This window comes from Strix aluco, chromosome 4 (genome assembly GCF_031877795.1).
Source record: "Strix aluco isolate bStrAlu1 chromosome 4, bStrAlu1.hap1, whole genome shotgun sequence".
Lineage (NCBI taxonomy): Eukaryota > Metazoa > Chordata > Aves > Strigiformes > Strigidae > Strix > Strix aluco.
In genome coordinates this window covers 88,330,699-88,358,389 of record NC_133934.1, presented here as the reverse complement: position 1 = coordinate 88,358,389, position 27,691 = coordinate 88,330,699, and the positions used below count along the sequence as shown (strand labels likewise).

Sequence of the window (27,691 nt, the reverse complement as noted above, 5' to 3'; positions counted from 1 at the left end):
GGCCAGAGCAAACGTTGCTGCAGCAGCGATGGGTCACCCCGACCCGGTGGGACCAGCTGCTGCACTTGCAGAGCTCGGGGACACTGCTGTACAGTCAGACCGAGTGCAGCGGCCCTGTGACAGGGGGCCAACACAGTCCAAGGGGTGGAAAAAACAGACACTAGAGCCAAAAGCACCATCCATCCACATGAAAAAGCCCCAGAGAAATAGCAAGTAGTAAACGCCTCAAGTCTAGAGCTGAGGTACTGTCCAGTCGGTTACAGCAGGTAAATAAATAAATAAATCGGACTACAAGGACCATATGCAAAGTATTACCTGTGAACAGATGCCAAAAATACCTCCGCCTTCTGGCATACGGCTGACAGCTCGTCACGAGTCACGCCGAGTCGACATGTCAACATGTGAAGGAGAACTGGCAACACTGGGAAGCCTGTAATTGTGTGGCTTATTGGTAATAAAAACTGAAGAGCAGCACCAGCTTTAGAAATGCGAGTGTTAACATCAGCATTAACACATTATCCAGGCAACAAGGCCAGGAGCCAGGGCTCTGGCTACTGCCCCACTGTGATGCTTTTAAAAGGTCCAGCGCTCTCCCTTCCACTCCTCTCACACCCACTATTGGGTTCACCTGTTGCTCCATTTGTATTGCTAATTGTAGTAATTACTTTGCATATAAGAGCCTTTCTGCTAGCCAAAAAGCTTGCTGATGTAACTGGCTAATTACAGTGTCTTTAGGAAAAGGTAATTAACTGTACATGGATCCAGGGGACTCGTACATCGCAGAGCTGGCGATTCACATCAGTTGAGATGGGAAGGCGCAGGTCTCTGCTGCACAGATCACCTGGCCACAGGATAAACTCAGCCAGCTAATCCCAGCTGGGGAGCCTGCAGATGGCTCCCACTTGCCCCCTGGTGATGCCACACCCCATGTAGCTGCCCGGGTCCGCCCCTGGGAAAGGGCAATCCTCGTGGTGACAGGGAGACAGTAACACAGAAGCCCAGTCCTGGTCAGGAAAGAGCCAAACTTGCAACACTTCATTCTTGTTTGAATTCTGTTTCCAGCCTGAGGCTCCTCCAAACTAGTATTTCTTCCCAGAGTTACTCATGTCGGAGGCATTTCATACTCACTTTCCTCCCTCTCTGCACGGCTGTGGTTGGCAGCGTAGCCAGCCTTACTTCTGGTTCTTGTAGATGTGCCACAGCTGCTGCCACTTGACAGACACACCCAGATCTGGGATTACATTTTCATTTTTATTGAAATACAAAAAGTGCAAACTGTGAAATATAAGATTGGTGCAGATTAGAAGGAAATAAACAACGTGAACCGTGAAAACCCCAGCCCTGACGAACATCAACAGAAAAGAAGGCAGGGAACACCAGCAACAAAAGCAAAGCCAAAAATTTTGCACAGGAGCCCCTGTGCATAAAAGAGGAAACAGGGACCAGAGGGGCCCTCAGCTCCCTCTCAAATTATCAAACATTGCCACAAGGCATCCAGATGGCCCCAGCGCCCCCCGAACCACCCAAAAGCTCTGGTGTGGGTACCTCGCCTGGGCCAGGGAGCGATCGGAGGCTGTTAAGACAGCAGGAGGCTTAGCAGAGGGGAATGCTCTAGGTGATAAAAAGCAGAGGGTTGAAGTGGAATAAGTACCCCCACAGGGAGAAATGGCTAACAGCTAACCCAAAAGACGAGCCAGGGAAGAGACCCTTGGGCAGCTCTACAGCAAGGAGAAAACTGACAAAGACCAGCACCCTAATCAGATACTGCCCCCCACCCATGTGTGCCAGAGAAACCCAGCCCAGGCAGCGCCCTGCCTGTGAGGAGGCTGCCCGGGAGAGGAGGGGATTTAACCCCGGGCTTGGCAGACACAGGCTCTGGTGGCCACCCAGCTCAGGCTGCAGGCAGGCCCAGGCCAGTTCCTTGCTCAGGTCACAGGAGGGATATTTCAGTACAAGGCATTCAGGAGAGCAGACTGCAGAAGCAAAAGCAACCCTGGTTCCTGTGCCTGCTCCAGGGCCCCCGGCAGCTCCAGCATGAGGAGCAGCAGAGGAAAGGGGATATTTACACTGGGTCCCTTCCAGGATTTGCAAGCACTTTCCCACCATGAGCAGTAGCAGCTTCCTGAACACCCTCCAAATCTGCTCCCTGCAGGCACTGGACTGGAGCAGGCTTTTATCCCTGCCTGCAGGGGATGCACCAGTCTCCATTTTGCTAAAAAAAGGAAACATTTCAAAAATTCATTAAAAAAAAAAAAAAAGGCAAAAAAAAAGCACCCACCAAACAAACTAACAAATTCCATCCAGAAGACAGACACTTGCAGCACTCCCTGCTCTCCCCCGGGAGAAGAGCTAAGCTACCCCAGCTCTGCTCCCCTCGCTACTGGGCCCGGAATGGTCCCTGGTGCTCTGCAGGGCTGGAACGTGCCACCCTCCCCAGGGAGCTGAGGCACCGCCCAGCACCAAGGCCTCAGCGCCCCAGCACATGGGCACTTCCCGTTCCAAGCTGCCAACCTTGGGCTTGTTTGTCCCAGGAGAAGTTAGCTGGGTTTGCCTTTCCTCCAAGGCATGGTGTCAGCTGCAGACATAGTCAGAGCACCAAGTCTCCCCCCAAACTCAAGCCTACACAGAGTGGGGTGCCTGCAGGGAAGAGAGGGGCTGCACCGGGCTCCTTCAGCCTCCACTGTCTCCACAAGCTGTCCAGAAAGCATTGTCTCAAAACAGAGTACACCTCTGTCCACACTATCCATCCCAGATTACTCCTCTGCAGCACATCAGCCCCGCTAACTTACTCTAGCGGAGATCACAGGTGAATTAAGAGCTGAGTACCTCTACCTTCAAAACTTTTATTTGGTTACTGCTGTGAATTGTTCAGGCTGAAACAACCCATATCCTGGCCAAACAGGGAAGACCCCTACTCTTGGAAGAGGGAGACTAAGCAGCCTTGTAGCCTCCACAGGGCAAAGTCCCCCGGTATCTAGAAGGGATCAGACCCAGCCCTCTCCTAGAACAACTCTTGCTCCCTGTTCCCACCCACATGTTGGTGTATCTCCTCCAAAGCCAGCTGGCCGGACCTGTGTTGCCCCACAGAACTGCCTGTGTTCGCACCCATCCCCATTCCAGAGCTTAGCAAAAAGAGCAATTTCCATCATTCCCGCAGCAGATGTCACTTATTTTGATTACAACTGGGGCACCGGCCTTTGGTCAGCGTTTAAAAGCTGGCTAAAATATTATGAAAAAGCAAATTATATTTAGCATCCAGTAGCTTTTCAAAAATTAGTTCTGCTTGGTCCAAAAGATTTGTCCCTGTGGCCAGATGCAGCAGGGAGGACTGGCCCAGGCATGCAGGGCACAAGATACAAAGATAGAACACACCAGTGACGTAAGGCTAGAAGCTCCCTGCTAACACCCTGCTGCCGGGCCCAGGCGACACAGAAGGATCTTTTTTAGCTCCGTAACGGGAACACTGCAACCCAAACCTGACAGTGATGCCCGAGAGTACTGCAGCTGCTTTGGGAAGGTGCCAGGCCCACCCCGCTCTGCGCCTGCCTTGCAGACAACCTCATCTCTCCAGCTGTGCCCAGGGCATACAGGATGCATCTGAGCCAGCTTCCATGGTAGGACAGAAGGAAGGTATGAACCGAGGAGGAGACAGGGCCAAGGCCCCTGGCATGGAATAGCTGTTCCCTCACAGCTTTGGCACATGAGTGCTCAGCACCTGGGCAGAAATTCAGAAACCAGGCCTGCTGCACTCCAGGGTGAGGGTTAGCCCCTGTCCCTAGACCATCCCACAAGACTACACACTCTGTTACACTGTGCTGGAGAAAAATCTGCTCAAAAAGACAACCAACCAAGGCGGTCTGTGCCAGTCAGCACAGATACACATGCCTGACAGGGGAGAAGAGGCCTTGAGCTGCTGCCACAGGGAAAGGCGGCGATCCTCATAGTGTTCAGCCCTTTGGCGCCACCAGGAAACTTGCTCCCTGCCCTTCAGGCTCACCAGCTGCCAAAGGGCCCCAGCCAGCCCCCCCTGGCACAGCCAGGTCTGGCATGAACCATCCCAGCTGGGTTGGAAATGCTGCTGGAGGGACAACACACCTGAGCTGGGTAACTGTGGGAGGCACCTCAGCCACTACACCCCAGCAGACACTGAACAGTACCTGGAGTGGGTGACCCCGGAGGAGTTTGGGCTAAATTCAGCTTCCTTGTATTGGAGTCTGACAGGTAAAACAGCCCGCGCGCTGTGAGCCTGTCCTTCACTTGCCTGCCAAAGGCAGGGGGTCTAGAGTGGTGTTTGCAAGTGCAGGACATGCTGCTACCTGAGGCACAAGGGCTGTCTGGCTCCCTCCCCCACTGTAGGTGCCTCTGGGGAAAGGCAGAACACATGTTCAGTGCTGAGAGGTGGCACTTGCAGCAAGAACATCCCCGCCACAAAACCCAGCAAGCCTGCCCTAGCCCAGCTGGGGCAAGGACAGGGAGCTGGGGCTATTGGGAGCTTAAACAAACAAACAAACAAGATCTTTGCTGAGGAAGGGACCAGGAGGGCAGAAAAACTGCGTGTGAAGGAAGAAGGAAAGGAAGGCAGGTCGTCTGATAGGGCAGCAGACTGGTGATGAGCCCTGGAGGAGCTGCACAGACTGGCAGGTGGGTTAGGACTCCACTCCCAGCAGTTGGGAGACCAGCTCCCCTCCACAGCCGGAGCAGCAGGTCTCCTGCTCACTTACTTACACACCTTCTCCACCATCTCCACAGCCCTCGCTCTGCTCATCACCCAGAGGATCAATGGTCCCTTTGCACTGGAGACAGCTTGATTGCAGCTCCAAGACAAGGTGGGAAGGTGGGCACAGTGTGCTGGTGTGGGCTGGCCCGGGTTCAGGCCTCCACATCCTCAAAGAGCTCCTTCTGGTGGTCCAGCAGGAACTTGGTAAAGGTATTGATGGGGTTGATGGCTTTTAGGGTGATGGCTACATCTTTGGCCCACAGCAGATTCGGGCCAAACACAACTGCCAGGTTGGTGTTTGTCATCTTGTTTCTGTCACTGTGAGCAGAGACCTATGTGGGAAGAAAAGAGACTGTTGTAAATCCTATGGAACAACACAGCAGCTGCCCTCTACCCTCCCCAAAGCCGGAGCTGACAGACTCCCAAGGGCAAATGGGAAGAGAGGAGATGAGGGCCTGCTGCCAGAAGACAGCTGGGGGAAACACACAGGACATCCAGCATTCAGAAGGTGAGGAGCAGTATCTTGCCATTTGATGCTACAGCTCAATCACCATGCCATGTCACAACAGCAGGAGCAAGAGCACTGTCAGCCAGTATCTCTACAGTCCAGATCATCACTCAAAACAAAATGATCTTCCCTCTTGCTAGAATAGCCTTGCAGTGGCTTCCCTGGCAGCTGAAAGTTCTGTAGGGCAGATGAGGGACCCCTCTTCTCATCTAATCTTCTACCCATATAATTTGCAGTTGTACCTCCACCCTGGGGAGCTTTCTGCCTCCCTGGAACAGACCACACAAGCTTAATGCCTGCCTGCACCTCTCAGCGTTATGAGAAGCAACTGCTTAGACTAGTTCATCATGATCATTCTTGATCTCTGTATAACAAGAAGATAAAGTAAAGAAAGGCAATCTCCTAGCTTGAGACTCATTTCCTCTCAAAGGAAAAGAGGGAACAGGCAATCAAAAAGCTGATGCAAGGCACTGGCAACTGAACTAGAATATGACTGCCCACCTTTGGAGCAGCTCACCTGCACCAGAAAGGCTGTCAGCAAACGGAGCACTTGGTAGTTTTCTTCTGGCAGAGTCTGGAGGGTTTTGCGAACAACATCCACACGATTCACCTCCTCCACATCTAAAAAAAAAAAATCAAGTGAGACAGGACAAGCAGGTCCATGAGGAATCCTCAGCACCCACCCTGATGAAATCCCTGCTTGCAGACACAGGGAATCCCATGCAGGACTGACCCCCTCTGCAAAGGGCAAAGTGCCAGGGCAACATTCGGGGAGTAGCACACTCTTGTTACAACTCACTCTGGAAGCTGACAACATGGCTGTAGAGGCCAAAAGTGAGGAGGGGCTCAGGTAGCTCCCTCAAGAAGGTCTTGAGAATCACAGCAGGGAGGTGGACATCTTCATACTGCTGGAAATCTACAGGCACACCTGAGAAAGTAGAGCAGAGACTCAGTGCTCACTGGCCAAAGCAGGATCTCCTCCAGACAAAGAATGGGACATGGTGGTCAGAGCCCAGAACTAGGGAAGCAATATTTTAAAGAAGAACACAGAGAGGCTACTGCAGCACCACACCTTCTAGCAGAGTGAAAAAATGTGTCCCAAAAGCATATGCAAAGCACTGAGGAAACCAGCACTACATCTTTAGAAGCCATCAAAGGAAACAGATGACCAAGTTTCTTCCTGGTCGTCTTTGGTCCCTCCAGTATAATCAGACTAAGATGGTATAACCCACACCGAGAAACAGGGAAATTTTCAAGAAGGAAAAGGGCAGCAAGGGGAATTTGAGTGAGAAGGAACATGCTTTCCACACAGCAGAAGTATCAGATGCTTCTCCCCTGCAACTCAGGTCATACCCTGATGGGGCCTCACCTAGAGGCCTATCACAGAAGGAGAGGACTCATGACGGACTCGTCCCAACACCGTTCCAGTTGGACAGCAGTAGTTAGGGAATGAGAGGGGCTTTGCTAAGTTTGGGCACTTACCCATGTTGTATTTTTGCTGGACCTCCCTGACAACCTGTGTATTTGCTGATCTCCTGAAAACCCCCTCTGTAGTAAGAGCTGTGAAGTGAGAGCAGATGGAGAAGAAACATCAGCCATGTGAGAGTCTCTAAAAATGCTGGTCTTAACGATCCTAAATCTGTGCTGTGGGGTGTTCAGGCAGATGTCAACAAGTCCCTTTTTTAGAGTACAGCAATTCTTTCTGCTTCCACTACCAAGCAAAGGATACACTTATACAAGCGGGAGTGTGGACAACTGGAGGCAAGAGGTCTCCTAAGCCCTGCACAATCTCTCTTGAAGGCTAACTCACCTACTTCAGGCCTTTACACCTTATTCTAGACTGCTGCTTATCTTACCACACTCTGGATGGGAACTTGGCTGGAGGAGAGGCCACTGACATGGAATTAAGAGGGGTTGCAGCTTCCCCTGAACGCTTACCATGCTCCTGCAAATGAGCAATGGTGTCTCTGACCACCAGAGGAACAGGAGACTGATCCGGGCTCTTCTCCCTGAGGCTGCAGGAAGAGACAAAAGGTTACAGATGACAGGTCCTCCTTGACCTGCATGCAGCCCTGGAGTCCTGAAGTTGCCCACACAAACTCTACCACATAAGATCTTGCTATCCCAGTCCCTGGTTCAGACATTATTCCAGCCTTCTCTCCTCTTCACCCACCATGCTACATTACTCACCGGAGCAAGTATGAGCTCTTTACTACACCACAGGAATATTTATCTATCTTCTGTAAAAATCACAGCCTGTAGATGCCAAGGCAAAGGGGTTTCCAGAAGGCAAGGCTGCTAATTCTGAATCAGGTGAAAAGGGCTGAGCTTCCTTTTTCCTTCCCCATGGCAGCAGGGGCAGAAAGAAGCTGACACATGAGAGAAATACAGACGGGATAAGTACACCCACCCCACTCCTGTAGCGGAAGATATATCAACCCAACGGCTGTCAGGGAAGACCTAGTGAAGCCAAGGTGTCCACTGCCACCCTCACATTTGAGTATCTATACCGCTTGAGAGCATGTTCACCCCTCTCAGGCTACTAACAAGCTCAGGCGCACAGCGCTACGGGGTTACATTTGGAAATGTTGTGTTGGAGCTGGGGAATGTGTTCCCAGATTGCTTCAGAGGATCTGTCTGGCCACACAGTACTGGCTCCTCCTCATTCCCCAGGGAGGCAAAATCACACTCAAAGTTAAAAATACCTTCAACACTTAGCCAGTATCACTAGCCCTTGCCTGTGGCTGTGGTTGCCTGTGTCACTGTGCAGGAAGGGGGGTGGGAGTCAGTACAAGGGTGAATGGAAGTGCTTTTAAAATAGAATTTATGATATGGAAAAAATCTAAGAAACAGATCTGCAGCACTGCTCAATCAAAATAACATAGCCCTAAAGACACCTCCACCAGCCTTCCACAGACCTCCTTTGTTTAAAGGAAGTTTCTAGTGGCATAAAGCCGTCCCCGTGGCCCTTATTTTGCTCCTCTCTTAGTGACCCTTAGCTGCAGAAAAAAATATCTCATCCTAATTTAGATACAATCTAGCCAAGGGAATCAAGAGGCTGGAACTGAACTGAGTCAGTCAGCATCTGGATATGAGCACAGTTCCTTTGTAGGAAGTCTGAACTGCAAGAAATTTTACAGACACTTTTGCTGCTCTTCAGTTATATATACAGTGACCTCATATCAAGCAAGTCTGGGCAAAAGCAACACAATCCAGAGATACTCACTGCTGGAGCGAGACTCCAAACTGCTGGTTTGGCAGCGGTGGGCGCGGGGGTGTTGACTTCTGGGGCACTTGAGAAGGTTTCTGCAGGGACCTCAGATATGCATCGTGTCTGTGGCAAAACACAAACTAGTAAAAAGCCACTCCACCTCCCAGAAAGAGCATGAACCCAGCACTGCCCGTGACCCACTGCACACCCACTGGTAACAGCTCCAGCCTAGCATGCTTGATTCCACCGATCCAAAACCAGCACAGGCAGCTCTGGAGCACAGGGGCAACAAGAATAAACATCTCGTTGCCAGAAAAAAGCAGGGAGAAAGGAATATCTATCCGGAACCAGGAGCTGGAGCAGCTGAGGATGACAGGCAATGTGGGCAGGAGACCAGGACAGCACTGCTTGTGATGAGACAGTTGCACATGTGTGCGAGGGACAGGGAATCAATCTGGTGGGACCGAGATTGTGGCAACTTTAGGAAGCCCCAAAGACAAGCTGAAATGTGCAGAGCGAGCAAATTGGGTGCCCGGATGCAGCAGATGCGCACCATGAGCTCTAGGTCAGCAGCTTGCAGAAAGCCCCTGAGGGGAGAATGGGAGAGGCAGGGTGGGTGCTCCACTGGAGGAGGATTTAACTCGAGGACAGAACTGGGCACTGGGGCCAAGGACACACAAGAAGGAGCATGGAGAGAAACAATACTCTTTAAGGCAATTTGTCACCACTCCCTCCAAAACCACTGCCTGAGTGGTACAAGCTCTTCCTCCCCTCACCATTCCTCTAGAAAAGTCCCCTCTCACTGAGCCCTAAGCAAATGGGAGACAGGCAGCATTCTCACTTCAGCACTGGGCTTGGGATCCCCAACTGTTCCAGCTTCACATACTCCTCCAGCTCACTAAGGAAGTTCACATAAAAAATCTTTCGTCCAAACTTAAAGCTGAAAAACAAGAGAAAAGTAGGTAAGTGAGGAATCAGGAAATCTAGTATCAGAAAGGACTTCTTACAGGCAAGGAGAGCAGGGGTCTGCAAGAGACATCAATGGGGCAAAGGGGCAGGTATGGCTGAGCAGCAGATATCACCCACACAGCTCTCCAAGTCCATCTATTTTACCAGGAGATGCCAAGACTTTCCAGGTAACGTGAGAACCCCTAGAAGCAGCAGACTCCCTAAAACACCAGATTTCTCCTTCCTAAGTTCAGCAGTAGGCTGGAAAAAGTTTTCGTTTCCATTATTTTAAAGAGTCAGGATTTCACCATCAACACAATGAATTAAATATAATTTGGACTGATGCTCTCACTTCCTTTTTCATTATTAGCAGAGCCTGCAACACTTTACTTCCACTTGGCTGGATAGAAAGGGAGCAGCACAGAGCTGCAAACTCTGTAGGTTCCCAGAGCAGTACTTCTTGTGCCCAAATATTTCTGAGCTCAGAAACAGGAGGAGATAGCACAGGGTGAGAGACTTTAGGGTACGCTTGGCTGCCTGGGCTCATCCTGTGCCTCCCTGAGAACGCCCCATTATTCCCCTGCAGTGTGAGGATGTGGGTGAGCCTCCTATAGTGCTTCCTACCTGATCAGAGGCTTGAAGAGAATCAGCAGAGTCTTGATGAACATGGTTGGGTGCACAATATACAAGGCTTTGATGTTCTTCTTGTACCTGCCAAGAGAAGCTGCATAAGGATGAGCTGCACTTTAAAGCAGAGGAACCAACCTTTCCACATGATTAAGGCATGCTGGGTGCTCTGTTCCTTTTGCACTGAACCTCCCCGGTCCCCAGCACCCACAGCCTCTGCTCTCCCATGCTTCGTAGCTGTGTCAGGCCACTCAGCAGCCTGAGGGCACGCTCTACTGTATTCCAAGATTCACCGAGAAGCAGTGAGCAGCCTCACCAGGAAGCAACAATTATACCATGGGGCTGACACGCTTGCACTGGGTCCTGGTTTTGCTGCTTGCTTTGTTGGCCTAAAGCATGTAACTACAGAAGGAGCTGTTTATCCCATGATTCAGCCTGCATTTAACAACAACCCACCTTCATAAGCAGCAGAAATAAATGATAATAAATTATTATCACCAAGCTACATGGAGGGCCTAGGGAAGATCTTCTATATTAGGCTAGAGAACAGCATGTTATATCCTTGCTTGCTGCAGCCTTACTCACTTGCGATCAAATTCCCTGTAGGCATCCCGCAGCCAGCTCAGGGATGGCTTGTTCTCACTGGTCAGGCCATGGTGCAGGTACACCAGTGTGTAATCACTCTCCACATACTGGTCCAGTGTGAATTTCAGGTACCTAAGAAGAGACAACTACTGAACTCACTTCATGCTTTGCCACATCATCCTCCCTTTGGGACTCATTTTTGTGTGCCCTAACAGAGGATTTGCATCCCCAGCAGTAGAAGTAAGCACTTTGGGAGGACATGTCCAGCTAAAGAAGCTATTGCAGATAGATCTGGCCCCAGGAGTCCAGCAATTGGGAATTATGTCAGGTTTAAGAAGTTAACAGCAGCCTCCTAAAACACTACTCACCCCAGTAGTTTCACGTGATCAAGTTGATGACTTGGGGGCATCCGGCAGGCACTGAACAAAATTACTTTCCTTCCATATTTGTCATCACCTGCAGATGAAATGCCAGAGATTACAGGGAGCTTGAGGACTGCATTGTGGTCTTGGCAGCAAGGGGTAAACAGAGAATGGGAAACTGCCATAATGAGGCCGAAGTCTGAATTGCCACAGCTGCCAGCAAAGCTAAACCTGATTTTCAGCAGTTACCATGGGCCTAGTATGGAAGCAGAAACCTGAACACCAAGTCAACAATGCAAATAGAGAACAGAGACCACGCTCTGGTCCTGAACGAAGTGAAAGGATTGGAAGCCAGGATGCCTCAGGGCACCTAGGGATGGAGGCTTCAAGTACAAAGCGTGCTCAGAGCATGCATTAATCCTGCAATGCTGCCCCTGGGCACTGCTCCCGATGCATGTGTGCCCAAGGAGGCACAGGGAACACTGCCCCTCACAGGCACAATGACCATTTCTTCCATCCTGCACACAGTCCCAGACTAACTGCTTGTGGCCTGGTGTGTTTGTTTCTTGCTTCACCTGAAGCTTAGTCCTGCACACAGAACAAAGCCATTTCATACCCTGGAAACCAAGAAATTCCTAGAAGCAGGGTAGTCCCAGCCACATCCCAGAGATGAGAAGCAAGCACCATCATAAGCCTCTTCTACAGATGGACCAAGTAGGGCTGCTGGATTCTCCAGGGGGATTGCAGAACAAGCTGTTCACTGCTTCCTAGATTTTCCATCCACAGAGATATTTTTCCAACCTGAGCTGGAAGGAGCTGCAAAGTGTGGCACAACAAAGCATTCTATGTAAAAACCCAGCAGAAAACAGTCCCCATCACACTGGAGCCAAATAACCTACAAAGCACCCTCATCTCAGGGAGGACACTCCCTCCCAGCCACCACTTGAGGTTTCAGAGACAACAAGCCAAGTTTTCCCCAGAGCACATCTTCATATGTCAGTGGACTTCTGCCAGCAGAGATCTCAGCCCTGTGAACAAAACCCGAGCAGATGGGCATGGACAAACTTAGCAGACATGCTAAGGGAACTGAGAGATTTAGATAAGAAAGAACCAGGTCACAAATCTTTTGGCCACATGGAATTTGAGGGAAAGTCTGGTTCTCTCACAGACACATCACCCAATCCATTTCCATAAAGATGACTTTTTTAACACTGATTCAGATGAAATGGTCCCTTTAGTGTGAAGGGTTAAAGTCTTCTGATCTTTCTTGCTACTCACCCTGCTCTGAAAGCTATGTTTTCTTGTCAAGCAGAAGGAGCATAAAGCTGTGGAAGGGGCTACTGAGGTTATACTCAGCATCACCCTCCTTCCTCCCCCACAGCACAACGATCTCATACAGACCACAACACAGAAAAGCAGCAAGGATGGCTATTATGCAGGACAGCCCTGCAATACATCATTCCTCTTGAAATATATGCTTTTTCCCACACCAATTTACAATATTCAAAGCATGCAGCCGTTTTCGCACCTTTGCATGGGCTCTGGCCCTCAACTACTGCTTGGTTACCCTTGCCATGCAGCAACTGAGATCTCAAACTGAGCCCCAGAACAGCAAACCTGAGGTTTCTGAGAACGCTGCCTATTAGTAACAGATGACCACTTAGTGCTGCAAATGGCAGCCAGAGAACTGACACACACCAGCCATGAGATCAAGATGCCACTAACCCTCTTTTACCCCCATCCTGGCCAGAAGAACATACTCTTTTGCTACGTGTTCACTTATATTTTCCCCTTGCAGGTCCCATTTTCAAGTCACTCACCAAACAACACAAGAGACAGAATTTACTGATGCACACAAGCCAGAACCTCTACGAAAGCTAGGGACACTGAAGCAGCACTAGGTACAGACCAGGAAAGGGGTGGCATAGGCCATCACATTGACATACACATGCGGAGGTAAGGGGCAATTAGGGAGGACGCATGACCCAGAATGCAGGACTAGGAGAGAGTGATGCAAGGCTCATCTGGAACAACCAGATACAGTCACAGCCAGGCCACAAGACCAACATCACATTGCATATCCCACGGTAGCCCACTCTCTGCCTAGCCCAGAGTTTCTTGGTAGCTTGCTATGAGCTTTAGGGCTGGGTCTAACGCACCTAAGCTGTCTATAAAACAAAGGTGCAGGCTACAAAGTCCTGGACAGGGAATATGGCATATTGTGACCCTTCCCAGTGGTCTTGAGCCACCCGTATGTCTGCACCTGGAAAACAAAGGGTCCTGCCTGCACAGAGCAGTAAGAAGACGGTAGCATCTGAGAACCTGTTGAGATTTGTACTGATGAAAGAGACGGGTCAGAAAGACTACAGATCTTTGCAGATCATAGCTCTGTGCTAAAGTCAGAATAGCTGCTATCTTCAGTTAACTGAGAGGCTGCATTTCACACCAGAGTGGATGGTCTGAGGGCCAGAAGCAGACTGCAAGCTTGATCAAGGCAGGCCTTGGTTCTGAAGAACTGCAGTACAGCACCACGTTCATGCGATGTTGCGGGTGGCCACAGACTCAGCTCAGGCTCCTGGGAACCAATTTCCAGACCTGACAAGTCACGAACCACATAGCTTAAACACCTTCCTCTGGAATGACATGAAAGCCTATGGCAGAGCCTATGCAAAGCCTAGAATCTTGTTCCTTATATCGCCTTGGTGAAAAGGTCTGGGATTGCTGGTAAAGAAAAACAGACGATCCATGATGCTGCCAAAGGGGAGATGGCATGTTTCCCCTGGATGATTTCCAGGGCCAAGTACACCAAAAGATAATCTGTAGTCCCCTGGATGACTGAAAAAGGAGTGGCCCATTTTGCCTTCCAAATCAGAATGAATTTATGCACGAGACCTACACAGGAACCAGCATGCCCATTACTGACTTCTGGGTTTCACTCCAGTTTCATCACACTGAGCTCAGCCTGGCAACATAGACACTTTCAAAACAACCAACCGCCAATCTTGTTTCCACCTGACATGTATCAGATCAGTCTGGTTCATCCAGACATGACAAAATTCAAAATTCAGCATCAAAGGTGAACAATTAGTTGTTCCAATTTATAAACAAGAACCTAAAGCCCATTCCATGCATTCTTGGCTGCTGGAGGAAACTGCCTGCAGGTGGCCTCTCTGCCTCCAACAGAACAGATTCTTACAGTGATCTTTCCCAGATGCTCCATCCCTTGCACTGTTTGCTTCCCTGTTTGCAATATTAATCTTATGTATCTAGGTTTTCACCCCTCGTTTGCAATTGCAAATAGCTGAAGTCTCCATTGAACACAACTAGACCATGAAGTAATCACTCAGCTTCTCAGGCTGTCTCCTACCTCTCCCAGGTGAGGAATGCTCAACAGTTAACAACAAACCAACAAAGAAGCAACTAAATACCATCAGTACTCACAGAGCACTCCAACAGTGTGCACACCTTTGTGAGTAAGTTCATACATTAAAAATATTTTCAATCTACACTGGAAGTAAACTACCTCCCTATAGGATGCAATTCAGATATATTTTTTTAACAACAAAGAGCAAAGCAGTAGCCAATATGCAAAGCCTCTCCAGTCAAGACAGCTGCTCATCTAAAGAGATACTAACTTGTAGCACTGATGGACATGCTAATTCTCCTGAACATTGTTATGGTGCTTTTAAGGCCCAAACTCAGTTTTTCCTCTCACCCGAAGACCAGCGTTTCCAGTGCCCTCCTAAGACAAGGGGCAAGGAACATCACTGCTGTGGTTCCAAGCCATCAGTGCAGGACCACACTTCCAAAAGGGCTGAAGTTTAAATACTGAGGCTCATGTTTCAGATTGACACCTGCAGCAATACAAACATATCAGAGCAGAAATTCGTATTAAGGTAGCAGTACTGTCCTGAGACAGGACTCTATTAATGAATCTGTACAGCCAACACAGAAAATACACATTTCACTTGCAAAACCTGCTATGTACTTCTAGGTACTTCTCCTGAAATATATCTGTTCGCCTTTATGCCATGACTGGAGGCTGTCATACTACTCACTGGCAGCATAACTGCAGTCCAGGGATGCTGCTCATTCCTACCTTCATCAGGAACCCTCAGCTGAGGGCCCACCTCAATGAAAGATTCAAATGGGAATATCCTGGTACTTTGAGACTGAGAGAATGCAAATGGATAAAACCTGCCACCAAAAGCTAGTGTTACTGGTAAAACAGCAAAGTTAACAGAGTTCAGGGTCAAGGAGAGGACACGACTACATAATTCTGGAACATTACTACACAAGTTTCACAAAGCTTAAGATGTTTATCACAGCCACTGTCACTAAAAAACTTCTCTAATGTAATTTCAGGTTTCTGCCAAGCTTATGACACAGCTGGGCAGTGTTTAAGTATAGTAGATTTTAGTTGCCTGTTGAATTCCAAAGTGGATTTAGCCTCTCAGGAAAAGAAGGCAAGGAGCTCAAAGAAGTATTTTAATACATGACAACTTCCACCTAGATATTCCCAATATCCAAACACTGCCAGAATCATAAAGCCTTACCAAGTGACTACAGCACTAACTGATACAAGATATACTAGAGGGTCAGGTTAAAGAATGCAAAATGGGAGGATGCCTGAGAGAATGGTAAATGGGGGAGAAGAGCCCACATAATGAGGCAGTGAGGATCAGCATTTCCACCGACTGTGTGAAGGTCTTGGCCTGCTGTTCAGAAACACAGAAAGAATTTCACACCAAAAGAAGTTTTCATCTACACTGAGAAGTGTGAAAGCACCAGCAGCCAAATTCTTAAGGCTTGGGACTGAAGTCCAGAGAGTTTTAACAAATGTTCAGTGAGCACAGAGCAGTCTAGCACAGCTTCAGGCTAGAATGAGGAACAAGTTACCAAAACACAACATCTCTGCAGCCAAATGGAGAAGAAATAGATAACAGTTGCTTTCAGCTGGAGAATCCAGTCTGAGCGCCAGCTGCTTAGCACATGAGCACAGCAGCAGATCATATGAAGGAATCCTAGGATGAACTTCCAAAGCACACATGACAACGAGGTAAATTTGAGTTCAAACTGAACTGGTCCAAGCAGGCCACCACCATGACAGAAGAGAATCAGGATTTACACTGAGACCCAAGAGCCCCAAAGTGCCCAAAGTAAAGCCCACATGCCAAATTTGGCTCAGATGATTCTGCTGTGCCCGAGGCAGAGGTGCAGCCCTCAGATGACAATTTTGTGCAGCCTTTGGACTCGTGAAAAGTTGCCAGTGCAGCCTAAGGCTGAGCAAAGTTTGGGCTCCCCTGAGACAGTCCAGCTACAGGTCACGGTCATGCTAAAGGAATACCATGATCTACAGTACCAAATGTTAGCGCCACAAAAAATCTACCTACCTGGTTGGGCCTCATCAAGTCCACCCTGGTCTGGAGGAACAGAAACAAAGTTATAGCAAACCAAGCTTCGCATCCTTCCCCAGAAAGTAATATTGAGGATAACGTCTCAGAGTCTAGCCAGATTGCCGCTGGGATACATTTAGTTGCTGTCTTGCAGCAGTCAAGCTCCTTCTATTTCATTTTTCCTCCATGCTCCTCTCCAAAGACAGTTTATCTAACAATTAGAGGCGGTAACAGCGATCCATGATTTCTGAGTCTCTTTCTTGAACTCGCAACTAATTCTGTATAATCATAGCCAAATTTCTGGACCTTACTGTTACACTTCCCCGACCACCAAAATGGCAACTGTCATGCTGCCACTTTTAAAAGGGTTAAACAAAACTAATTCTGAATGTCAAAGTCCCCTGAACAACTTCAGAAGTGCATAGAGAATGGCATCATACCGTATGAATAACACATCCAACAGACTGTTTTGCAAGAAGCTGAATTTCACGAATAAGCTGAAAATGGGGACAATTGAGATCTTCAACACAACCACAGCTTATTTTAAAAAAAAAGTAATTTAGTAGATTCTGAGTAATAAAATAAACTGCCAATTAGAAAAAAGGTTTCTCTGGGCAGGGAGGGGTCTATGAAGGCATTTATTGCCACGCCCAGCCCCTTCTCCATCACTCTCACAGCTATATTCTCAAGAGGCCCACATGGGCCTATCAAGACACGAGCCTGAGCAAGGCTCTAGAAAGAAACTCTCCATTCCCTTGGTCTCCCTTAGAAACTTAGAATCCCTTAGAAACTCTCCATTCCCTTGATCTCGCACGTTAAAACGTGGTGCACAAGCTGGGCTTGATTTGGATGGGCCCAATTCTACAGAAGCAACTCATCATTCTGTATCATACAAATATGTTTTTTAAGGCAAAAAAAAAAAATCAGTCAAAGCCAGAAACTACATCCAAAAGCAGCAGAAATGCAGGCACCCTATATTAACAGAGCTGCTAATAATGTACCATACTGGAAGGGAAAAGGACCCTTGTTATCAGAGGCCCATTAGCCACCAAAGACACACTGCAACACACTTTCAACAGAATTTTTGTCTGCAGCTTCTACCTTTGCCTGCTTAATGAAACAACAGCTACTGGTGCTCCAAAATTGCTTTTAGCTCCCCATGTCAATCACCGGCAGCAACAGCAAATCATCAGCACTAGTTACAACGTGGGCCCCTGCAGCCAACAGCCAGTCACAATGCTTTTCAGGTAGGTTTGGTACTAGATTCACCACTGAAAAAAAAAAAAAAATTCACTGTTGAAACTGCAGTTTCAACCTAGTAACACACAAGAAGGTACACCCCCAGCTCTCCACCTTGCTTTCCCACTTCAGTCGCAGGTCTTACACACACTAGCATCATGCCTTCTCTGCGAAGGCAGCCCTGCAGACTGCCAGCTAATGGTGTGAGGCAGCAGATTTCCCACAAAAACTAGCAGAAACATGCTCTGAGCTTCAGCAAAGCTTTGAACTCACTGGGCAGGGACTACATAGCTGAAGTAAATAGTGATGGCCGCTCTCCTGACAACTGCTACACCAACTTCTAGCCTCCACAGCAGCAGAAAATTCAGACGCCAGTCATATGTTAAGCCCCAGTTTTCTTATCCCAAAAGGAAGAAAGCCAGTTATTGTGTAAAATGGGAATGCTGATGCACCTCTCAGCTGTAGGTTTGCATATTGACCACAAAGGTGAGGCCAGTATTTTGGACTGGGCAGAAGAACAAGGAAGGAACACACTGCCAGAAAGCTGCCAAGCACCCTGTTCTTGCCACCCAGCCCAGGTTTCCAGCAGGCACTGCCATCTCCAGAGACCTCCTTCAGACTGTTACTATTTGCCATACATATTCTTGCAGTTCAGCCTCTGCTGAAATTCAAGGCCAAGATTACATCACCCTAGCCTGTCTCAACCCCAAAGGACATGGAAGCAGCACCTTTGACATGTAAGAATTACCAGGAAACTCTTAAACATAACAGAAATTTGGGCTAGTTCCGCAAAAGCCTTCAAGCTGAAGTCTGTGTTTCCTCCAAACGCTATGTGATGTGAGCAAGAAAAAAAACCCAACACTTTGCAGAAGTGGTCTGTGCAGTGAAATTGAGCTGCCTCTGCTCCAACTTCTAGCCACACGTAGAGATGAATTTCTCTGCTATAATGCTCACAACTCAGAGTCAAGAAGAGCACAACCACACAGAGACCTCTCCAGAGCCTGCATAAAACACTCCAAAAACACACACCTTAAGGCAGGTCTGAAAGGATAGGGGGACTATCATCTCTTTCCTTCAGAAAAGCATTGAATCCCAGAACCAAAAGGTTTCCCAAAACTGAAGTACTCTGATTTGTAACAATGTCATGGCACTCCCTCAGAACTGTGGGCTAGATGCCTTGTGCTGCCACCTTCCCGGGACACACCACCGCACAGGACAGCAATGACATGCCTGCTCCTTCCCCACAGACAGAAGAGACAGGAGCACAGGGCACAAAGGAGAGTCCCCATGAAACTTCTACACTATTCTGAAGTGAAAAACAAAACTAGAAGCCTTATTTTTCTAGAAAATTCCGCAAAATGTTTTTCCATATTATTTTCCCTCTTTAGGCCAGACAGCCACGGTATTCAAATCCAGCATTCCTTGAACTGAATCAGAAATTAAGGTCAGCTAGAAAATGAGTGCACTGATTTTTTGTCACCAAAACTAGGCTTTTAAAAAGTTATTAACACTATGCATCCATCCCGCAAGAAGCAATTACTTTTCTGACCACACAGGATAACCCTGGGATCGTGGAGTTCAGCCCGAGGATGGGAACCAGCCTTCTGCTTTTGTCTCAAAATAGCATCATCATCCCAGAATCTATTTTAGGGAAGGCAGAAACAGCCATATGCTTTCTGCTCTGAAGTGCAGAACAGGGAAGGACGCGGAAGAGAAAGCTCATAATCAGCAGAATGGATAAAACCACCCTTCATTTGCTGCCATTTGCTAATACTTACAAGAGAACTGAGCTATTTTGTTTCAGGCTCAGCATGGTGAGCATTCATTGCACCTGAAGGTGCTGACAAGCACAACTTGTCAGTACAGCCAGATTCAAACAGTTTCATATTAATGCTCTAGTGAGATTTCGATTCTCCAGGCTACTTCTAATAGCATTTTTCCAGATTTTCCCAGATTGTTTGCCTTCAACAACAGCCCAGAGAACATTACCCTGTTTGATTCTCCGAACAGTTAATGTTATTAATTATTGACCAAGAAAACTGAACAAACAGCTTCACCCCAGAGCCCAGATTACAACTCAGGCCCCTTTGATCAACTTCATAAATCCTGCTTGCAGATGCGACACCAGAGAGTCTCAAAACTATGGGACAGCAAATCCACTGTCTGGAGCTGTGCTACTAGCTCTTCTGATGCCCAGAAAGGCATTTGCACCCTATTCTGTGTGTGGGGACCATCACAGGCTTTCAGATAAACTGGCTACTGGTGAAAACTGGCCAGGAGCAGCCGACAGAAGCTTCTCTGAGCTGCTTTTGCACTACACAGAGAGCTCACTAGAAACACAAATTTAAAGCACAACGAGGAAGAGATCTCGTTCAGAATGCAGGCAGACCTCCCAGTCACCCATCACACCACCCTGAATTAGATAATTCTTCATTTGCTATCCTAGACAACGTGTCAAATGGCTGCATTCCAACAGCCAGAGACACACCGCCACTGGAGTGACACTCAGAGAGCTTGGGGAAAAAAAAAATTATCATGTTACCTCGGAAAAGAAATCCCGCAGAAGGACTAGTGCTTATATCAGGAGGCAGCACACAAAGTATATCCTTGGTTTGGGCTGGCATTCCAGTCTTATCAATGTCTCTGATCTAAACTCCCTGCTAAGCACTTTGTCTGAAGCTCTGTCTGAAGTGAACAACAGTATTATTTAACTCACCAGCTCCCAGAGTCCAGAAACACCAGTTACCTCTGCCACTTGCATTCCAAATATTCTGGCTATTACCACTGAAATGGTGGAGTCCCTTCCCAGTTTCAGCAACAGGGAGACCGGGGTGCAGACATCTATAAACCCCAGTCCTGAAACTTCAGTCCCATGGAAAAGAAGGTTAGTAACACATTTGCAAATGAAAGCACTTGTGGCAAATCTGCAAGACGCTGAATACCTGGCCTGTCAACCTGAGCAGCCAAGAGGCACACAGGAGACAAAGGACAACAAAGTTTTGAGTTTGCCATTATCATTTCGGCCCCCGAAAGATGTAAGATGAGAGGTTAGGAGAAAGAAAGCTCATTCTAGAAGACAGCCCAGAAAAGATGATATCAGGACAACTCTTACCAAGGTAAGTGCCTGAGAATCTTCCTTCCATGGTCAAACCCTGATGCAGAACAACCCTGAATCAGGAGCACTCCAGCTTGTGCCTCTGCTTTGCTGCAAATTCACACGTGGGGCAGGAACCAAGGCACAGAAAAATGGCAATAGGAGGGGTAGGAGGTGGCTACAGATAACCAAGGAGGAAGCGTGAATCAAGTCACAACAGGTTTTTAAACAAGGAATGCAAGACAAACTGGGATTAGCCTTCACTCAGATTTACCACAGTAACCTAAAAACTATCCCCAAAACTCTTTCTTATGGAGGCTCCATGAGTAAATTGCCAAGGGTTAGTGTAATTAAAATAATACAGATAAGACAACCACACAGAGAAAATCAAAATGCTTGTGACCCTGAATGATTGGGTGTTTCATTGCAGTGGGACATGGGCCTATTCCCCCTATATCAGATTTCGGTAAATGTTGTTTCTGGACAGAATGGCAAGCTCTGACCATTCAGATATGAGAGCTGCCAGACCTACTGTGGATTACTCAGTCTGCGGAGGACCTTGCAGCTGCACTGCCTAACTAGGTCATTTCTGCAGCATTATCAGGTAAAAACCACACCTTGTGCACAGGATATAGTCAAAGGCCACATCTAAAACAATTCAGCAAAAGCAACCAAGTCCTGCTAATAATATAATGAAGATAGTAAGAGCCAAGAAGAAATACAAGTTTAACCAAGGTCAATGGAAAATTGCACTTATTGTAAACATTTGAGCAGTTTGGTGCTCCTTCTCTTTACAATGCCGGCTGTCATTGCCACTTGGGCCTGGCAGACACCCCCACAATCCCATTAGAAAGACCCTTCCTTAGCCCAGCTGCAAAGACATCAAAGGAGAAAACAGCAAGACGGCTACCTGCTACTTCCACAATGTGGTGCCTGGCGATATCATAGTAGGGATCGTCCCACTGCAGGTGAGTGACGGGCTCAGGGGAGCCTTTGGAGTCCTCTGCACAAAACACAAGGAACAAGCAATTAGAAGAAGGGGTCTGGAGCACCTTGGCGAGGGGTACCACAGAGATAGAGGAATGAGAAAAAAAATGGCTCTTCAACATGGAAGGGATTAATACACGCACCTGTCCACCTCGGAAACCCACCTTTGAAATTCTGAGGGGGCAAGAGCAGCAATGAAGAGACTAGTCAATCCTATGAGGTCTATACATGTCCCTCAGACTGTACACCCTCTCGAAAATGACTGTTCAGATGTGCCACAAACATTCACAAAGACCAAAACCCAAGTGCCAAGGGCACCATCATGGCTTTTTAGAGCAGGAGGATCTTAACATTGTCCCTTGATGGATGACCGTCCTATACGCCCTTGAGCTAATTTCCCTGACCAATCCAGGCAGCAGTCCATAGCACAGGATTTCAGAGCAACAACTCAGATCTCCAGCACCACCTCCCCCATGGAAGTTCAAGACCCTTCCACTCAGGAAGGTCACACTATCCTGCAAAAAACCACAACAGAGGACATTCAAGGACTTATAGCATGTCTGTACTGTCAGCACCAAAGTGCAGCCAACCACAGGGCTGAGAAGAGTATATTTACATCAGCTGGCTCTGAGCTTTTTAGTGCTGCTCAATGTCAGGGCTAATTTACTTGGGTGTGGTACACGATTAATGTGTCTATAAAGCTTCAGAACAGAGCTGGGGCTCTCTGTATATGTAGATATGACCACAATGCAATTCCTTTTTGGCCAAAACTCAGACCCCAAACAAGCAGGCTACTTACCTGATTTGGGAAAAACAGGGGCTTCATCTGCTGGCCAGTTCTTATCATCTATGGAGGCCAGTTTGAGCTGGCTGAGGGACTGGTTGGTATCATCCAAGTTGAGGTCATCCTGAAGCTCTGAGAGTGGGTCTGTAGCCATGGTCCCCAAATACCGCAGTTTATTTTCCAGCGTCTAGAACAAGGACTGCAACGAGGACTGCAGCGATTGCTAGGTGAGACACAGAGATCACAAGTTTACCTCCCCACGGAGGCTCTTCCTTGTCCTCACTGATTTCCCCCAAATCCTCCCTTATCTTTACTTATCCAGAGATCATGCTTCCCCTCCCCCTTAACACAGGCAGGAACTCCTCCTCCTCCTCCAAGCCAGGAGCACCGGCATATGTCAGATTCTTTCGAGCCAATTCCTATCAAAAGGCCATCAGGAGCCTGTACCAACCCTCTCAGCGGGTCCCTGCTTGACCACAGCTCTGTACAGAGTAGCTTCTTTCCTGAAACAGGAGCAGCCCCAAGACGCCGAGGAAGGCGACAGGCTACACCAGCCCCTGCCTGATGCACTCACTGTACCAGCTCGGAGCTCCCCCTCCCTCTGAAGGGCTGGCACAAAGCCCAGCTGTTTCCACAGTTGGCCCAGTGCTGGAAGCTTTCCCAGGAATCACCCCCTCCCCTTCTCCCCATAAAGGAGGGCCAGAGCTCTCGACAACACTGAAGTGGGTGCTTCAGTGTGCTGGGATCTGAACAGAGAAGTGAACAGCTTCTTAAAACAGGATTTCGTAGGCTGAGCTAGCAAGACAAGGAGAACAACACACATACAACCCTCACCTCCCTTCAGCATCACCCAGCAAATCCTTTTTCCTACATGGCAACGAGTAGCAAGGAATCACCTCTTTCATTTAAAGCCATACTGCTAGAACGAGTATTTTTCACCAAGCATTCCATAATACTGAGGAGACCAAGGAATTAAGAGGCTCCAAGAAAAGGACAGCTCAGAGCATTTGCTGCTGCTGGCAAATACTTCTCACTCTCACCTGAAGCAGAAGATATGTCCAACCCGGGAGTGAGCTAGCACAGCATACAGCACCTCCTAAGGGTACCAATTCTTAGGGACAACCCCTAGGAAACAGCTGTTATGCTCTAAAGTCAGTGTCCTGGAAGTAAGCAAGGTAACGCTGGAAAGGACAAGTATGTAGATCTGGATTGCTCACACAGACCACACGGACAGTAATTCAGCGGCCAACAGGCAGCAAGCCAAGAGGAACTGTAACAAAACAAAAGGACACCTTGCACTAGCAAGACTCTAACGCTGTTTCTCAGACAGGCTTGTGCTTGTTTTGCATTGCGAGGAGAGCAAAGGGTTCAAAGATGACCTGAGGAGGCGCAACGCCTTTGTGTGGAAAGATTATATTCATAGTAAAGCTATTTCCTTCAGCAGAATGGAGGGGGGCAACGATGTTTTGCATCTTCCATCCCTAGGGCTTGAATGCATATATTTATCCAGAGAAGATTATGAAACAGTTACTCGGATGTGAGCGCAGAGGACAAAACCTGTGAGAGACTGAGCGCTGGAAGGCATCAAGTCCATGCTCAGGGCAACACTTGTGACCAAGCTTGGGGATGCATTTTGAGGTACAGGAAACTGGATATTCAGTGTGTGACCCCTCCCCCTCTGGATCACTCCACACTTACCACTTCCCGTCCTTCCTTATCTGCTACTCACCAGTTTACAACCAGTTTTCACCTCTCTGGGGCTCCCAAGCGCTGGGAGCTTTTGTTAAACAAATGAAATAAGTTTCCCGAAATATGAAAGAGCCAGATGTAGATGGGCAGCAGATCACCAAGACAGCACAGCAAACGCACAGGGTCTGACCACTGCAGCCAAGCAGAGACCCAAGCAAAATTATACCCTGCCCTCCGGCGAGGGCTGCGAGAGCTGTCTGACCTCCCCTGATCTCCAAGGGACAAGGAGCAAGAAACCAGGTTCCTTTGCACCGTGAGCTCATGCTGGAACCACGCAGCAGCAGAGCCAAGGGACAAGGACTCCCCACCCCTAGCAGCTGATTCAATTTCTATGGTAACGCCAGGCACCAACTCATGACTCAGTGTGCCTAAAGCAATTCCCCACTGCAGCTCAGCAGCCCCACAACCCAGCACCCCACGCTGAGGAAGCATCCAGGGCCCCCCAGGGCAGTGCCTCGGCATTCCCAGGGACCTCCTGGCACTGGTGGGGACAGAGGACCGACATTCAACTGCTGCCGTCCACTGAGATGCCTTTCATGTGAGATTCTTGGGGATGCCCAGCACCAACAGTGTCCCCAAAGCACGGTTTTAGGGACCAAATCCAAATCTTCTCACAGAGCAGCGATGGCACTGCATTAGGGCCAGCAAGACACCAAGTGTCCTCACTTGTCCCTACAGGGATCACGACTCGGCTTCACAGCCAACTTGCAGCACTTGATGAGAGGCAGAAGGGCTGGTTATTAGCACTGGGGGATTTCCCCTTAGGCATAAAATTAATCCTAGTGTGGCACCACGTGGAAGAAGTAAGTCTGTTAGTATGATCCTTACAGTTCCACACCGGAAAAAGAGCCCAGTAGATAGTGCTCTGCCAAAACCTTCCTTACCCCTTGGAAAGGCCACTAGACTCCCCAGATACCTCCACGTGCTTTTCACAGCCAGGCAGGCAGCTCCATTCCTTGGCTCTAGGTTAGTGCTCCACAGCAGAAATGTTAATGGAAGGAGGATCTTTAAGGTCCCTTCCAACCCAAATATGATTCTATGATCCAGAGCAGAAGATCTCTTAGATTTCAGGTCCTTCTTGTGAACCAGACCGTAGCTCCCAGAGAGACCGAGGTTTTTTGCAGAACTTTCCCCAGCCCTTTCCCAAAAGTGCAAAAGTGCGGAGGGTCTCACAACAGGTAACCCTAGAACAGTTTAAAGAAATATAATCCTCTAAATGCCTAGGGACTAGTAGGCACTGAGAAGGAGAGACCTGGAGTTAGGATGTAAGAAACTACTTGGGGATCGGAGTACAAGGGTATACATTTCACTTCCCAACAGTGCAGCTGCATGAGATTTTTCCCTGTGTACTCAAAAACGACCCATAAGCAGGACCTGTCATTGAACAGAAAGTCCATCTGCATCAGTATAAGGATGAAATGGTTGTCAAAACCCAGCATTTCACCAGACTTAACTCAATTTAAGAACCCCACTTGTTTTAGGATAAATGTCATGACAAGATGCAAATGATACACCCTGTATAGCCAATCATAAGGTGAGAAAAATGACATACCTAGATTTAAAAAGTAAAAAGCCTAGTCAAACATTTAACAACTAAAGAATCACACGACATCAGAAGCATTTACTTACTGCCAGACTCTAAAGAGCCAACTGTTACCATTTTCCCAAGCATTTAAGTATGTTTTTCTGAGCCTATACTGGTTGATCTGAACACTCGCCAACTAATAAAAATTTACTTTCTTGATAACAGAGAGATGTGCTGGAGAACAGGACGTTCTGCTGAAGGAGAGAAACCTCAGCCCCTTAAATACAATTTTCACATGAATTCTGAGCTGGAGATTCCTTACACAAGATCCCACCGGAATTTACACAGGGAAGACAGTTCACTTGTACCTATGAAGTCTTGGTAGCTGCTGTTCATGCAGACTGTTTTTTTCTGCAATTCCAGTTTCCATCACTTATTTCTAAACTGCACCTATTCAGCAGTTTCCTTTTCCTGTTTTTCTTCCAGGTGTACTATTAATTCAGACGTAAATCTACACATCAAAATATGTCCATGCACGTATTACCACGCCCTGGACCTGTACTTACATACAATAAAGAATTACAAAAGCCAAGCAGCCTCTTCTTCCCTGCCTGATTAATGAGAAATGCTTAGACCCGAAGGAATCCCAGTTCTGGGGTGACTGTATTATTTTTCTGACTCTGCTGCCATCTGCACCTCCTCTCAGCTTTGTTCCATTTACACAAATGTCTGTTTTGCTGTACACACACCAATCAAGTCCCTGCACTTTGCTATAGTCTTAATATCAAGCACAATGCAAAAAGAAGAAGGAGGAAGCAGTTACTCAGCAGCAGCACTCACTGAGCTCCAGGACTGAGACTCACTGAGAAAGCCCAGCCCAAGTCTTCCCTCACATCAAGACTGATGATACCACCGAGAGCATCACTACCCTGAAAGAATCGCAGGGTCAAGCGCCAGACCTGCTTTGGCTCACCATGACCAACTAATGTAGGACAGACATGCTATTGCTCGGGGAAACTCTTTGGTCCTTCATTATTGTAACAGCTTTTTAAACGAGCGGCCTTCCTTCCCCAGTCATCGCAAACCTTTGCTGAAGGCCACCTCCGTGCCTGCTGGAAAGCCATCCCAGCCAGCAACCGACCTCCTCTTAGTGATTCTCCAGAGGGTGTGAGAGCAAAAGCGCTGAGCTCGGCTTCCAGCACAAAGTGCAGAGCCTGCGACCAGCGCCGTGCAGGATCCACCCATCGCCCTGGGAGCGGGCGAGGAAACGGGGGCACGCGTGAGGAAACGGGGGCACGCACAGCCCTGCAAGGCTGCACCTCTCCTCCTCCTCCTCTCCACTAGACCCTGGATTCTGTCCCATTCCCTTCCACCGAGCTCGGTGACAACCCAGAGCCAACTTCAAGATTCGACCCAGGGACTCAAAAGACCTGCCATTTACACCGCTAAAAGGAAAACCCCGAGTGCCCCCAGCACAGGCCACCCGCCTAACGGAGGGACGTCTGACAGCCCCGGCAGGGACAGCAGCCACCCACCCCCGGCCCCGCCGCGGCCCGGCCCCGGCAGCAAACCCGCCCCGCCAACGCCAAACAAACGGCTCAAACTCCGCGGCCCCCCAGCCCTCGTTCCCCCGGGCCCCCGCGGGGCTCCGCCGGCCGGGCTCTTCCCGCGGGGCGGCCAGCGCGGACCCGCGCCCGCCCTTCCCCACAGAAACAACCGCCTCCCCTCAGGGGTAACCCCGGGCGGGCCGCCGGGCCCAGCACCGCCGCCGGGCCCCTTCCCCGCGCCGCCAGCACCACGACAGGCCGCTGTGCCCCCCGCGGCCCGCCGAGCCCGGCCGCGCTCCCCGGGCCCCGCACCACGCCCCGCCCGCCGCCGGTACCTGCTGCCGCCGTCCGCCCGCCTGTCAACCCCCCGCCGGCATCCGCCACCCGCCGGAAGCGCCGCCCCGCCCCGCCC

General features: G+C 48.8%; 1 protein-coding gene across 7 annotated transcripts; it reads right to left on the bottom strand.

Annotated features, from left to right (window-relative positions):
* Positions 1 to 1,232: 1,232 nt before the first annotated feature.
* ARHGAP1 (Rho GTPase activating protein 1) lies at positions 1,233 to 27,666 on the bottom strand. Of its 7 annotated transcripts, XR_012623241.1 has the most exons (15): positions 27,615 to 27,660; positions 22,474 to 22,681; positions 21,598 to 21,690; positions 16,352 to 16,381; positions 10,965 to 11,052; positions 10,597 to 10,728; positions 10,009 to 10,095; positions 9,278 to 9,376; positions 8,452 to 8,559; positions 7,164 to 7,240; positions 6,708 to 6,785; positions 6,025 to 6,153; positions 5,743 to 5,846; positions 4,730 to 5,049; positions 1,233 to 1,275 (listed from the first exon to the last, which is right to left on the bottom strand). XR_012623241.1 is itself a non-coding variant. In XM_074824072.1 (14 exons), exons 2-14 carry the CDS (start codon positions 22,610 to 22,612, stop codon positions 4,870 to 4,872), a joined length of 1,344 nt encoding a protein of 447 aa, XP_074680173.1. In that variant the 5' UTR covers positions 22,613 to 22,669; positions 27,615 to 27,666; the 3' UTR covers positions 1,233 to 4,869. The 7 variants fall into 7 exon arrangements, 6 of the variants coding, with proteins under 6 accessions (XP_074680173.1, XP_074680169.1, XP_074680172.1 ...); XM_074824072.1 differs by having other exon boundaries at positions 1,233 to 5,049; positions 22,474 to 22,669; positions 27,615 to 27,666; XM_074824068.1 differs by having other exon boundaries at positions 1,233 to 5,049.
* Positions 27,667 to 27,691: the final 25 nt, after the last annotated feature.